This window comes from Numida meleagris, chromosome 11 (assembly GCF_002078875.1).
Source record: "Numida meleagris isolate 19003 breed g44 Domestic line chromosome 11, NumMel1.0, whole genome shotgun sequence".
In the NCBI taxonomy this organism is placed as follows: Eukaryota; Metazoa; Chordata; class Aves; order Galliformes; family Numididae; genus Numida; species Numida meleagris.
In genome coordinates, this window is record NC_034419.1 from 11,597,742 (window position 1) to 11,611,852 (window position 14,111).

Here is a 14,111-nt window from a genome sequence, read left to right on the forward strand (position 1 = left end):
CACCCCGTCCCGCCGCTCACCCGCCAGCAGCACGTCCCCCGCGAACTCCAACGCCGTCACCGGCGCCACCAGCGCTGCGGACTCCATCTCGGTGCGGCGCGCCGCCCCGCCTCGCACGCTTTATTGGCGCGCCGCGTGGCCCCGCCCCCCCGCCAGCGCGGGAAAAAGCCACGTGCGCCCGTGAGGCTCCGCGGCACACCCGGAGCGCGCCCCCTACAGCTCCACGTGCACCCCGCTGTACGCTTTGTCCACGGTCCACTCTCCCGGGGCTCCGGCCCCGCTCCCCGCGTAGCGCTCCATCTCCTGCTGGAAGCGCTGCTGCCGCCGGCGATTGGGGTCCACGTTGATCCAGTTGTTGGCGATCCACTTGGTGCCCTGGGTGACCAGGCAGCCGCCGTGCAGGGCGAAGTCGTCCAGCTCCCCCACCCAGCCTGCGGGAGCAAAGCAGGGGTTGCTGCAGCCTGCTGGGCACAGCCCGAGCAGCATCAGTGAACACTGACACCCAATTTTAGTTTGGGGGCTTCTTACGAGGGCCCCTCCTGACCGCCTGCCCCCCCACCATCACCCTACTCTGAGTACGGAGGATTCCTGGGTTACAGAACAGTCCCTGCCTCTGTGCCACCTCAGCATTTCACATCACAGCTGCCCTTTTCCTCAACTTTTCCCCAAAGGAGAGGGTGGAAGCCAGAGGTTTGAGGCCATACCATACATCATGTGTCACCAGCTCCAACCCTCTATAGAGATCTCAGCTTTTCTGTGACAGATTTCAGCAGCTTTTTTCCATTTGGGAAGAATTTGGTCATAAAAATACAACAAGGCTCCTCTGTCAGGACGGTGGTGGCGCTGATAATATCATCCAACAGCCCAAGCAGCGGCCTCGTGACCTTCTCTGTGGCTTTTCTCAAGATGGAAACTCTTGGGCTGCTCCCAGGAGACCTGGGACGCTACAAACCTTCACCAGCAGCCCAGAAGTTAATGCCCCAGCCTGGCTGCCAGGGAAAACCACACAGCACTCTGTGAGAAGCACAGCCCCGAGGACATCCATCACAGAGCTGCAGCTGCCCCATAGCGCGGCCCCAGCCCCATGCGGGGCACAGCACAGGGCGGACCGTGACCGCAGAGCTTGTGGCCGTGCTTTTGTCTGCCTCCCCTCCCCAGCCCTGTGGGTAACACCACATCAGTGAAGCATTTTGAATTGCGGCCCAAGCTCCAGCAGGACTTTCAGCTCACAAAGCGGGGCGGAAGGCAGCTAGCAATGGCTCAGTGCAGCCAAGGGCTCTGTGTGCTGGCTAGTCCTGTCTCACAAAGACACCAGGAGCCACTGACCCACTGCCTGCAAACAAAGGCCTCTGAGAGCCAGGAAGCTCCCGGGCAGCTGGTGACAGGGAGATTCTGCAGATCCCACTAGCAGGCAGCTACCCCCTTAGGGTCTCTTCTGAGCCACAGAACCCCTGGTTCCATTCCCTGGAAGATTGTTGTCACCTCCTGCAATCCTACCAGGACTTGGTCTGGAGCCATACCTTCTCCATCCGACAAGTAGTTGTACCAGAAGACAGCGGTGCCTTGCTGAGGTTTCACTCGCAAATTGCCCTTGTCACAGTTTTTCCGAGTATCTCGCAGGTCAACGTCGTTCTGGATCAAAGACTGACCAAAACCAGCAACAACAACAAACACACAGAAGGTGTCGTAAGTGGGGCTGGAACAAAGCACAGGGGCTGGGCTGTGCTGCCAGCATCTTCCTGCCCTGTGCTGAGTGCCCGTTGTCCCTTAATGCATCGCCAGACAGCATGCCTACACTTACTTAGTCTGAAGAAAACTGCCCAGATTAAAGCAAGCAGGACCTGTGTCAGGGTGGCAAATTCCAAAGGCTGCCCTTCATGCATCGGAGAGGGGAACTGTCAAAACCCTGCACCTCCTCCCTTGGCCTCTGAACGAAATCACCCTATGTGGAGCTCAGCCTTCCCACATGCCAGCTCAGAAGGCTCACATCCCCAGACCCCTTCTACAGTGAATACAGTCACAGTGGGACCCAGAACCCCCGTGTAGGACCGAGCCACTCACCATCTCTTCATACGTCCTGTTATCAGCTATAGGAAAGACGGTTTCTCCTCCACCCGTCACATTGTTCAGGTAGAACAGCACTGTCACATACCTGCAGGGTGGGACAGAGCAGCTGTCAGGGGACACAGCTGGAGCAGGAGGAGCTGCAGGGGGCCGCCCATCCCCTGCCCCTCCGCCGTACGTACAGCACTCCTCCAAGACAGCACAAGACATGCAGTTTGCATCATTTTTTTCCAAAGGCAACAGAGAGTTGCACCAAAGCAGCCCCTACCGGCATGAGGTCTCGAAGGGAGCGCTTTCGTTGGCAACCAGCTTGGTGTGGCTGCAGGCAGTCTCGGGGAAGACAGGGCCGCTGTCCATGTGGGCATGGTAGTGGCCCCCCTGGTCATAGCGCACAACCTGCAGGGGCTCGCTGTGCTCCACAATCTCTGGAGGCAAGCGAGTCAGGCGCATTACCCTGGGGAGAGAGCACAGCAGGTGAGGGGAAGGCACCTTCACCAGGACAGCCGCTACTCCCAAGCACCAAATACATCCAAAGAAAGAGAACCCCCTTCCCCAAAAGACCGGAGAGACGGATGGGCTGCAGCAAGCATGCCAAGAGATAACTAGGTTCCTTACAGATCTGTCAGACCATCAGCATCAGCTCAGAAACTCCTCGTCAAGGTTAATAAAAAAACAAAAACGAAGGGCGCATCTCCAGCAGGACTGCTCTCATGAAGACCTTGCTTGCTCAGAAAGATCCCTCCTGTGTGTGTCCCTGGAGCCTTCATGTGCCATCTCAGCGCTTCTCTGGACTCCTGCACACCAGCTACAGACCTCGGGGACAGTTAGCAAAGCACAGGGCCCCTGCTGAGAGTGAACGAGAGACTAGCTCTAGGGATATTCTCGTAACCTAACTCACCTTTCCGTGTTGCCTTTTCAACAGCCTCCCCCCGAGGAAGAGGGGCACAGAGGGCTCTGGGATTTTTCTGTAGCTACATCTGAGCTCATCCCCAAGGCAAGCGGGTACCTCTCGAGACCTGCCAAAGAACACTCAGAGCTCTGGGAATTCTGAGTGGTGAAGCCCAAGGGGAACGTGGCACCAAGGCAGGGTGGCAGAGCTCCTCCAGGCCCCACAAGATCCCGCTGGGGATTACAGCCTCTTTCAGCACCACACCTCCAGGTCTGCAGGGGCTTTCTAATGCTGGCAAACCGAAGAGCATAAAGGCAATGTGCCGATGCCTGCGTGCGCCAGCAAGCTGGCACAGAGAAAGTGGCAGCCACAGTCTGCTCTAATTAAGGCAATATGCGACCCCATTCTCCCTCTGGAATGTGCTGAAGAAAAGGAGTGGCCAGCAGCCGTTTTCCAGCCTCAGGACAGATTCTCCCCACCCATGTCCTGGGCGAGGACCAGCACCACAAGAACGAGGAGTCTCCAGCCAATTATCTGAAACTCACCACAGCTAAGCCATTTGGCCTGCGAGCTGGGTTAACTCTTCCCAGTACCAAAACCGAGGTGAAGGGAAAGACAGGAGGTTCTCCCATCTGCTGGGACAGGCCCCGTGGCCACGCGCTCCGATGACCGAACTACCTCGGTGTGCTTGAGATAAAGTCATGCTTATTATTAAGTTAGCTCTGAACAGCTACGACAGATCTCAGTGAAATGCATGAGTAACTCAAGCAAATGACAGTAACTACTGGCACCCAGACAGGGTTGGAAATGGGCAGTTCCTCCCAGTAATCTCATTTACTAATTAGAACGAATTATTTCATATAATGCCAAGTCTTCTTGGTTTTATAGGGCTGTTCCCAAAAGTGAATGGCTACGCTGAAAGGTTTGATTTTTCTTTTTCCTTCTCCATGGAACAATACAAATCCTTGTTCTAACAAAAACCTCCTCTCCCCATTTCATGACTGCGCTCGTTGCTCTTCATACTCTACACATCCACGTAATTAGGAAGTGTGAATATTAGCACGTCTGCATCTGCATCTCCTGGCATAGGTGACCCATGTGCCCACAGCCCCTCGCTGCTCACCTCTGCCGTATGGCTCTCATGACCTGGTGCGCGCCCTCGCCCTGGTACAGCCACGTGTGCTGGCTGTTGCGCACCGCATCGCTCGTCTTCACCTTCTGGCTCCCGATGTACTTGTGGAAATCACGGATGTTCAGCCGCTTGAACTCCTCCAAACTCAGCACGCCTGTGGGAAGAGAGCAGGTGCAGGATGACCTGGGCACCCTGCGTGCACGAGGAGATAGAGAACCTTCAGCTGCAGCACAAGGTCAGAAGCAGAACAGGCAAAACACAATTAACTTGCTACTTACATATTTCAATGGACATGTTTAGGAGCAGAGGGGGATACCTCAGGCCACCTTTCCTGCAAGACCTTGCAGGGTAATTCAAAGAAACCAAACCCCAAACAACACGCAGTACGTTCTTCTGCTTTTGTGCAATCCCAAAACATGAGAGAGATACACAACACAGTACGAGCCGGTGTAAGTAGAAGACAGAAAAACAAAAGGTAAAAGGAGGTTTCCACTAGAACAGATATTTCTTGTTTGCACTCAGCTGCGCTTGGCAAGGGATGCATTTTTGCATCTGTAGGCTTCAGAGAAATCCTTACCATGTATTCTCTTTCTGGAGAAGCAGGGAAGCAGCACATGCCCAGCAGCCAGCAAACACCAGGGATGGCAAAGGGAGCTCAGGCAGGCAGCAAACACACTGCTGTTTGCAGACAGGGGGAAGGACCAGCCACCAGGGTCAGCCCAGGGCAGCTCCTCAGGTGCTGGTCGTTGTCAGCAAATCACCCACGCCACTATTTCTCATGCCTCGCTCACATCTCTCAGTCCCCATTTCCCCTTATTTGACGCAGTCTTTGATAACACAGTGCCACATCCAGGTCGTGACCCAGTCCCTCGGTGGCACGCACCAATGTGACAATGGAGGAAAGCAGCACTCTGGAAGCAAGGTCCTGCCAAAAGCACTTTAACAGGACTTTTCATTTGTAAACATCCGGATTGGTGGAAAAGCCATTGGCAACTCAGTCATACGCTCCTACCCCTGCCAAAAATGCCACCAGTGTGGGTGCTCAGGGTGCCCTCCGGATATTTAGGCATTCACATGGGTACTGCTTCATCTCTGAAGCAGCTCCTCTCTGGCACTCTCAATGCCAGGTCACTGGAAGAGAGCATGCACAGCCTGTGCATTCACTTAATTTGATTAGGAAACGGAGAGTTGCTTAATTGAGGACACACTAATTAGAGCAGCAAAGGTTGGAGTGCATGTCCAGGCCAGAGGGAGACCAGGGGAAGCGGGGGTGGGGGGGGCAGAAGTGGCCTCCTGTAATACAGAGAACAGAGCAGTGGCAGAGATGGAGTTAGCACCAAAAGCTGACCAAGACCACCCCATGTCCACTGATGCTGCACTCCCATGCCAGTGAAGCAGCACTCTCAGACAGCTGCAGAAGTGCCTTTGAAAGCAGGGGGAACACCTTAAAAGCAGCAGCCCACATGATGAGAGCTATGTGGTCAGAGCCAGCACATCCTCTGAGAGGTCTACACCAATTTTACTTTCTGCAAAGGTCTCTAAGGCAGTGTTACTTTCCTTGGAAGAATATCTAGTGCAAAAGGCCTGGGCAGGGACATGGCTTTTGCTCCTCCCTGCATGGCTGTGCACGGTGTCCCATGCTGAGGACGTGGCATTTCCTGTGGAGCTGCTCTTACCGTTCCCATCAGGATCAGCCTTGACTGCAGTGTACATCTCTCGGATGTTTTCGGGGGTCATCCACCTGCCGTTCCCAAGGCGGGTGTGGGTCAGCACCTGAAATTCAGAAGCGGATTAACGCTGGGCACTGGTTTCTAGTACTAATGCAACCCTGCCAATTTCTTGCTTGAGGCCTGGCCAGCTCTCCTCTGCAGAGCATCAGTCAGCCAGGCATCAGCACTTCTCTGCACATGGATTTGAGTGGAGATCATCTGGCAGCCACGCTGTGTGGCTGATCTGCATTTTCATTTCCAGTTTAGGTGATGGTAAATGACTGATGAAGCTCAGTTAACCAATCCTTAGGCGGAGAAGGCACAGCTCTCAGCAAGCTCTGACCTCCAGAGGAGCACCTGGGAAGCGACATCCTTCTACCTACCCTGATGCATGCTGCCCTGCAGGACAAGGCTGCTGAAGAGCTGAGGACAAGGTACTCCTTATCCCCCTCCCATGTTTGTTACCGTGGGTGATTCTGCTGAAGCCCTGTCAGCTGTGGGAAGGCACAGCCAGCTCTACTGCACAAACTCAGCGCGCTGGGACACCCACAAGAAGAAATGCACTCTACCTCTTTGAGCTGCAGCTGCCCGTCCTGATTGTGGTCCAGCAGATTGAAGAAGTCCATCTGGCTGATTTCTATCATTTCCATGGCTTCCTCGTAGTCATCCGTCGGTAGGATCTGGCTCTTCTGCAGCCCCTTCAGCTGTGCCAGATGGATGATGAGTTTGCACTCTTCCTCAGTCAGGAAGTCTGGAATTTCTGCAGGAAAATGTGAACAGTAACAGAGATTGAGGAACTGTTACATTGGGACAAATACTAATGGCAGGCCACTGAAAAGAGAGAAAAATAGGGTAATTTAGAAACTTCCAACCAAGTCAGGGGGGCAGGACAGTCAAACGTATATACCCGAAGAGCTCTACAACAGCACACACCTCGCACCTGAGCTGCAGGAGATGGGTATTTTTACAGCAGCTGTTCCTCAGTGTTTGGATCCTGGGGTCAAGCCCCTAATTTTCTTGCAGATCACCACAATGGACAAAGGAGTGAACAAACACGGGCATATCACTGTGTTTTACCACTTCAAAGGTTACGTGTGGATCACAGTCTGGAACTGCTGTTTTACAGGAAGGGAGGCCAGAAGTCTTTACAGGGGGAAACAGGGATGGTCCAGGTTTCAGGCTCCCTTGCTCTCCAGAGGAGCAGGCAGCACCTAGCAAACAACCAAACCCCTTTTGGGGAAACCTAGCACACTGCTCTGCTGTGAAACTCAAACAGCAAGGAAAAAAATTCTTGACTTATTCCCATTCATTCCTTTGAATGAATGGGGGAGAAGAACAGCCATCAGAGCAGGGCAGGCTTAAGTGAACATCGCTGCGATGGGCTGGATTAGATGATCTTAAATGTCTTTTCCAATCTTAATGATTCTGTAAGTGCTTCCAGACACAAAGTCCTGCTCTCTAAACTGCAGCCCTGCAGGTGTGTGCTGAGGACACATCACATCCCAGCTGCAGCAGCAATCCCTCAAAGGGGGAAAGAAAAAATAAAAGTTAATTACTTCCACGACCTTAAATCAACCCTATCAGCTCCGACTGTCAATAAGCAGTTGGCCTCTAAGTGCATACCAGAACTGGCCCTGTAGAAAACGCAATGCTCCTGGGAAGCCCCGGGGACACAATGCAGCCGGCTGTATCCCTCTGAGGACACAATTTCCGCCACCAGCAGAACAGCGTCCTCGTAACAGAGGGGGCTTTGGGGCCAGAGCTTCCGCTGTCCCGAGCGTCATGGCCTCGCACCGGGTCAGAGCCAACCGTACCCGCTGGCAAGCGACGGTCCCAGGATCTCCAGTTCCTCAAACTGGGCTCAAATAATGACGGCTTCTGGAATCTTAATTACGTGCTGGAGGAAGGACAATCCCTCTCTTCAGTGGTGGTAATGGGATTTTGTAACGAGGTAGAAATTGCGTTAGCAGGAAGCGCTTTCCGCCAGGCAGGTTGCAAGGTGAGGGGCTTTCCAGCTAGGTGCTGGCAATCCGCAGTGCAAACAGCCTTCCTCCCCAGCTGAAAATTGGTTCCTGTGCCACCGCTCTCCCAACAGTTAACTTGGGGCTGTGAGACCATCCTATCTCTCTGCCCGCTCAACAATGGGTCCAGCTAAACAAATGCCTCCTAATTGACTTTGAGCAACACTTGATTGCTTTCAGAAAAAAAAAAAACAAAAAAAACAAAAGAGAGGAAAACATTGGGGTTTATGAAATAATGACTAATCCTGGAGCAAGAGAAAGGGGCTGGGTTGGAGCGCTGGTGTCAAACAGAGAGCCCCAAGACACAGGGCCAAGGCATTCACCCCTCCCCAGCCGCCCTCATTTCCACACCTGCTGATCTAAGCCAAACCCCTGCTAAAATCCAAACAATCGGGGCCGCTGGCAAATGAAAATTGGAGCATTGTCTTCCCCAAGAGGGCTCTGAAAGGGCCGCACTTAATGAGGATGGATTGCCACGGAGGTGGCTCGCGGGCTATAAAAGGCGTTCTGCAGGCTGGAGCAGCTCAGTCCGGGTGCGCTGCGAGCCCGCTCCGAGCACCATGAGGGCTGTGAGCACGGAGAAGGGCTCCCGCAGGCGGGGAGCCCCGTGGCTGCCAGGCCTGCTGCTGCGCCTGCTGCTGTGGGGCTGCCCTGGGGGGCGGGCCAGCTACCTGCGGCGGTCCTCCAGCTGCACGGCCATCCCGCGCAGCATGGCCCTGTGCTACGACATCGGTTACTCGGAGATGAGGATCCCCAACCTGCTGGAACACGAGACCATGCCGGAGGTGATCCAGCAGTCCTCTAGCTGGCTGCCCTTGCTGGCCAGGGAGTGCCATCCTGACGCCCGGATTTTCCTCTGCTCCCTCTTCGCGCCCATCTGCTTGGACAGGTAAGGCCTTTGCGTGAGTTCTTTCCGCATGGCTCCCCAGCAGCGCGATGGCATTCGCCTCCTGAGAGAAAACGCGTGCAATGCGATCACACGGCCGCTTTCAAGCAGCGCAGTGAGGGGACGTGGGATTACCCAGCAGGGACTCTCCCCGCTTCTGAGGGAGAACAGAATTCCTGTCCACTTTCCAAAACAGCCTTTTGTTGCTTGCTTCCCTGCTTCCCCCCAGGCTCATCTACCCCTGCCGCAGCCTGTGCGAGGCCGTCAAGAGGAGCTGCGCGCCAGTCATGGCTTGTTACGGCTATCCCTGGCCTGAAATCCTCAACTGCAACAAGTTCCCTGCAGACCACGAGCTGTGCATCGCTGCTGTCTCCACAGATGAAAGTTCCTCCAGCAGGAGAAGTAAGGGCTTTTTCTCATGCGTTTTCCCATGTGTAATGCTGAAAGCTCACAAGGATGAGCCTATGCCTTGTTTCTGTTCTTAGAATAGCTTGGGTTGAAAGGGACCTCAAAGATCATCAAGTTTTCCAGCCTAGCTCCTGGTGCTTCTGGCTTTAAGCTACATTTAAAAAGAAAAGTGGAAATTCTAGTTTTCCTCTATGGGAACTACATTGTGACTAGAAAAGGAGCGTGACATTGGCTGAAGCTTGTTCCCTCAGCTCTGTTCATCACTACCTGTGTGCCCTCAGACAGTGGGGCTTGGGGCAGGGGGGAGAAATCTAAAAGACACGGGAGCTCACGGAGCGCCTGTCCTGGAGGTGAGAGGCAGCAGACATTCGTTAAGCAACATCTCTGCTGCAGCAACATGCAGCAACGAACACTGCCTACACATAGCATAGCGAGCAGTGCCTGCCCCACCACAGGATGGGAGCTTAACATTCCTATCCTGGGGCTGGATAGCTCAGGAGGAAGCACCATTTCGAAACTGCAAGCCACCACTTGCAGATATCAAAGCTGTATGATGCCTTTTCCAGCAATGGGCGTTCTAACCAGATTTCTGTTGCAGCAGTGCCTCGAGCCAGCTGCAAGGACTGCGAACTGGAAGAGGCCAGCACGGCCAGGGAGATCCTGGACAGCCTCTGTGCCAACGATTTCAGTGAGTACACCCACCTGCCCTCTCAGCAGCCGGCACGGCCTCCAGCAGCGATGTCGTGGCACACACAAAGAATGGCTTGGCCATAAGAACTGATGTGGAGGAATCACAGCTTTTATAAGCAAATTCCAGAGATGATCAGTTCTCAATGTACCTGTTGAGTAACAGGACTTGCTGCTTATGCCACTGCTCCTTGGAGGCACTCCGCCCATGTGCTGCTAAGCCTTCTGCACTCATGAGAAAAGCAGGGTGAAAAGAACAGTGCTCAGTGCTGGAAGGGCTCGGCTCAGCTGAGAACTTTTCCATGATCACTGCAATTGCATGGGCTTGGATGGATGTGTCACCACATCGCAGGAGCAGCACGAAAGCTCACGTTGGCCGCGTGCTTAAGTTGCCAACAGCTATGATGTGTAAACAGAACTAACAGCTCTTTTTCCCCCCTCCAGCAGTGAAAATCCGAATCCTCAGGAAGAACACGACCACAACCGTCTCCGACTTCGACCTGGACCCCTCCAGGGTGGAGGTGCTGAAGCACGGCCCGCTCCTCAGAACCGAAATCCCCGGCAGGCTGCAGCAGTGGCTGGACATAGACGCTACCTGCGCCCACAACATCATGAGAGGCACTCACGCGGGGGTCTTCGTCATCAGTGGAGAAGTGCAGAGCGACAAAGTGGTGGTGAACAAGGCCTACGCCTGGCAGAAGAAGAACAGGAACCTGCACCAGGCGGTGCGGAGATGGAAACATCACCGCTGCCCCGAACAGGCCGGCAGGAAGGTCTGAGATCTCCGTCCTAACACTAAGAAACAGCTCCCTTCCCTACGGCTAGAAAACTCCTTTCCCTGGCAGCTGGCATTTCGGAGATGTACAGTCAGTATTTTTAGGTGAATCAGCGCAGTCATAGTCAGCAGTAGGGCCTCGCTACAGATCCCTGAGATCACTAAAACCCTTTTCCTGAGACAGAGCTTAGGGATACAGATTTAACATATTCCTCTGGCAAGGTCCTGCAAATCCAGGACTTACGGTGGATGGCTTTGTGTAGCATCAGTGACTTGAAATCCGCAGGCGAGCACAGGCTGGAAGAGACCTTTAATAACATGGGCATCTGCACAGGTGAAAGGAAACAACCTTTCTCGAGCAGGAAAGGCACACAGCAGACAGCTGAGGATTTCTGCATAACTGGGAATGACTGTTGTTTAACGTTAGGAATTCAGTTTGGGTCAGAAATTTCTGATAACTGTGGAACTACTGAAGATATCCCCAGAGCCCTGAGAGAGGTGGCAACGACCTTGTGAATTCCCTGCAGGTCACTCTCACCCAGACGCTGACCGCACTTACTCTCAGAGGCAAATACAGCCACAGCTCTACACTAGCAGAAAGCAGCAAATCCCCAAGTGAGAAAACAAGTCGGATTTCTACTGTCTAACAAAGCACTGTCCATGGAAAGTTTTCTACACTGGATTAAACGTGAGAATGAAATAAAAATGACAGAAGAAAAATTAAAAAAAAAAACCCACACCGCTTTGGGGATAAATCCATTCTTCCCTGTGTGCAAAGCCTGCAGCCTCAGTTGTGGAGAGAGCCGCCAGCTTTGATGGAGACACATTGCCTCCCTGCGCTCATAAAGCACACCAACAACCCAGCCAAGATTGTCTCTTCAGATTTAATGTGGGCTGAGACTAGCACTCACAGCACTCGCACTGCAATTCAGCCGCGCTCCGACATTTGCGCAGCGATTCCTTCTATTTCCCCGAGGCTCAGAAGAAAAACACAGTGAGATTTCCTATTTTTATTCCTCCCCGCTGCCTCGTCTCGCAAACTGCCGCCCGACCCGCAGGGCCTGCTGCCAGGTGGTCCCCGCGATGGCAGCATCCTCTGAACAGACTGCGTTTTGAAAACACAACAAGTAAAAGCTCTGAAGGTTGAAAAAGGCTTTGTCTGATATTTGTTTTCCATTAATGGGATTATTTGATTACTAGTGTTTCCCAACTAAGAAGCGCACAGATGGTCTGACTTACAAGCTTAGAAATGATGTCTCATAACCAGAGGGGGGAAAAAATAAATAAATAGGGTAGGGACTTTTTCACAGCTCCATGAAATACACTTGGGTTCAATGCAGATGATTTACCCACATTTAAAAAGCAAACCGCACGCTCCCCTGTGGTGCTCGGCCCCATGCTCCAAAGCACAGAGCTCCCATTAAGCCATCACCCAGCCGCCCGCTGCCCACAGCCCCACACCACCCTGCTTTGCTGAAAGCAAAGATCACAGCCACCTCTCCCTCCATGGGCTCTCGCGTGCCACAGCACTTCTTGTTAAGCAAAACCCCCTTCAGGACTTTAAGGGCCCAGCTAGTGACTTCTGGCTTTGTCGAACGCCACCCCGTTAAATACACACCTCCACCAATTTAAAGAACAGAGACGCAATAATGAGATTTTAAACCAGTTAATTTAGGTCAGCGCTGTTTGCGTAGATAGAGAGGTCTCTGGAATTCTTTTTAAGTCACAGCTGGCTCCCGGCAGGTCCATCCGGGAGATAAGAGCTGTCTTGCGAGTCGAGGTTTCTAAATTAGGGCTTCCCTATCAGAGGATAAAGGAGAGCAGCCTGGGTGGGATCTGAAACGCTGCCTGTCCAGGGCTGTCCCCAGAGCCAGCGTCAGAGGGCACAACTTGCCCCAGAAGCTGACAGAGGTGCCTGAGTCATATCAGGGGCTGCGGGATCACTGCTGACTGTGGGTGCCCTCCCGGAGCCCAGCATCAGCCCAGCAGAGCAGCACTGCGGGGCAGAGGAGGAGGCAACAGGAAAATCGCTGCCCAGCCCGTGCCATGAGTTCGGTCACTGCGACAGCCCTGTGAGCACCGAGCAGCGTGAGCTCCGGGCCTGCGTGCCAGCTCAATGAATGTCTGATGGAGAACCTGCTAGAAATGAGCCACAAACGCTGCGTATGTAGAAATGACAAAACAACTCTGTATGTTTCTTGCAGGTACTTACTGCGTTAAAGGAATTTAATAGGAAAATGCTCTGAGCTGTGGCCAAGTTTTCAGCCCGTATAATCGATTCTGAATCAGAGAAAAGCTCAGGTATTGGCAAAGCATCTCAAGGCCCCCAGCATCGCCAGCTCAGAGCCAACAGGTCCGCTCTGCCTTTGCAGCAATAGGAACTTCATCACCAATTAACCGGTGTATTCCCAGGGATCTCCTCAGTGCAGGGACCAGGGAAGGGGCTTCACTAACCCCGGGGAGAATCACAGCAACGCGGGGCAGGCTGCGAACCACCGGAGAGGGGAAGGTCGTGCAGCCGCGCTGCAGAGCCATCCCAGAGGAGGGCACAAGATGGTGGGCACCGCTCCCGGCCCCGCTCAGCGCCGCACCGACACCGCACCGCTTTACCACCGCTTATTACCCGCGCTCCCGTCCCCCCTTCACACCCCGCGGTCTCCTCGGGGTCCTCCCCGGCGCCGCTCCTCCCGCTCTCGGCGCACAGAGGGGACGCGGTTGCCGACCCCCGCCCGCCCCGGGCACTCACCGAAGAGCAGCGGTTTGAGGCTGAGGGTGCGCGCGGCGCGGGTCCGGCCGGGCCCCAGCTCCACCCGCTGCGTGTGGCCCACCTGCGGGGAGAGCGGCGGTGAGCTGGGGCCCGCCCCGCCCCGAGCCCCGCGCCCGGCCCCGCGGCCTTGCCTTGATGCCCTCGAGGCGCGGCAGGGCGCGGGCGGGCGGCGGAGGAGGCGGCTGAGGAGCGGCGGCGGAGGCGGGGGGGCCGCTGCCGGCGTCGCCGGCGCTGAGGTGGACGAAGAGCAGCAGCCCCAGCACGTTGAGGACGTAGAGGTGAGCGAAGACCATGAGCACGAGGAAGTAGGGCCGCGAACACACGGGCCGCGGGCGGCCTCCCGGCGGGCCGGGCAGCGGGGGGCTCTCCGCCCGCGCCGCCGCTGCCGCCGCCGCCATCGCGCCCCGGCCCGCCAGGCCCCGCGCGTCACCACGGCAACCGCGCGGCGTGCTACGTCATCACGTCGGGGGGCGTGGCCTGAGCGCGCGTGGCGGGAAAGGGGCACGTGCGGCGCGACCGGGAGCGCCGCTTCTCCCACCCCAAGGAAGAGCCGGGACACGTCCGAAGTTAGAAAGTCACAATTTATTGCAAATAAACCAAGGGCGCGCGTCTGGCAGCCGTCTCCCAGGCGGTTTCCACCACCGCCCCTGCCCCTATCCACTCACTGCCTGCAAAGAGAAGCGAGAAGGAAATAGGTTCACAGCCCTCCTGCAGCGTGTGGGGGTACACGGCAGCCCTCCTCCAACACCGTCCCAAAATCTCAACCGGAGCGG

General features: G+C 55.0%; 3 protein-coding genes across 4 annotated transcripts in view; 1 reads left to right on the forward strand and 2 right to left on the reverse strand.

Moving 5' to 3' along the window:
- The window catches only part of WDR6 (WD repeat domain 6), a 4,686-nt gene extending 4,599 nt beyond the window's left edge, over window positions 1-87 (reverse strand). Inside the window, exon 1 of the mRNA XM_021409672.1 lies at window positions 21-87. Coding sequence (XP_021265347.1) covers window positions 21-87 — 67 coding nt within the window. The remainder of the gene's footprint in view (window positions 1-20) is intronic.
- Window positions 83-13,746, reverse strand: P4HTM (prolyl 4-hydroxylase, transmembrane). The gene is made up of 9 exons (XM_021409680.1): window positions 13,470-13,746; window positions 13,318-13,399; window positions 6,364-6,554; window positions 5,762-5,858; window positions 4,077-4,239; window positions 2,333-2,518; window positions 2,062-2,152; window positions 1,521-1,644; window positions 83-431 (listed from the first exon to the last, which is right to left on the reverse strand). Exons 1-9 carry the CDS (start codon window positions 13,734-13,736, stop codon window positions 214-216), a joined length of 1,419 nt encoding a protein of 472 aa, XP_021265355.1. The 5' UTR covers window positions 13,737-13,746; the 3' UTR covers window positions 83-213.
- On the forward strand, window positions 6,564-11,722 carry LOC110404908 (secreted frizzled-related protein 5-like). 2 transcript variants are annotated; one of them, XM_021409681.1, is made up of 4 exons: window positions 6,564-8,704; window positions 8,931-9,103; window positions 9,708-9,797; window positions 10,241-11,722. In XM_021409681.1, the coding sequence occupies exons 1-4, from the start codon at window positions 8,376-8,378 to the stop codon at window positions 10,573-10,575; spliced, it is 927 nt and encodes a 308-aa protein (XP_021265356.1). In that variant the 5' UTR covers window positions 6,564-8,375; the 3' UTR covers window positions 10,576-11,722. The 2 variants fall into 2 exon arrangements, with proteins under 2 accessions (XP_021265356.1, XP_021265357.1); XM_021409682.1 differs by having other exon boundaries at window positions 9,711-9,797.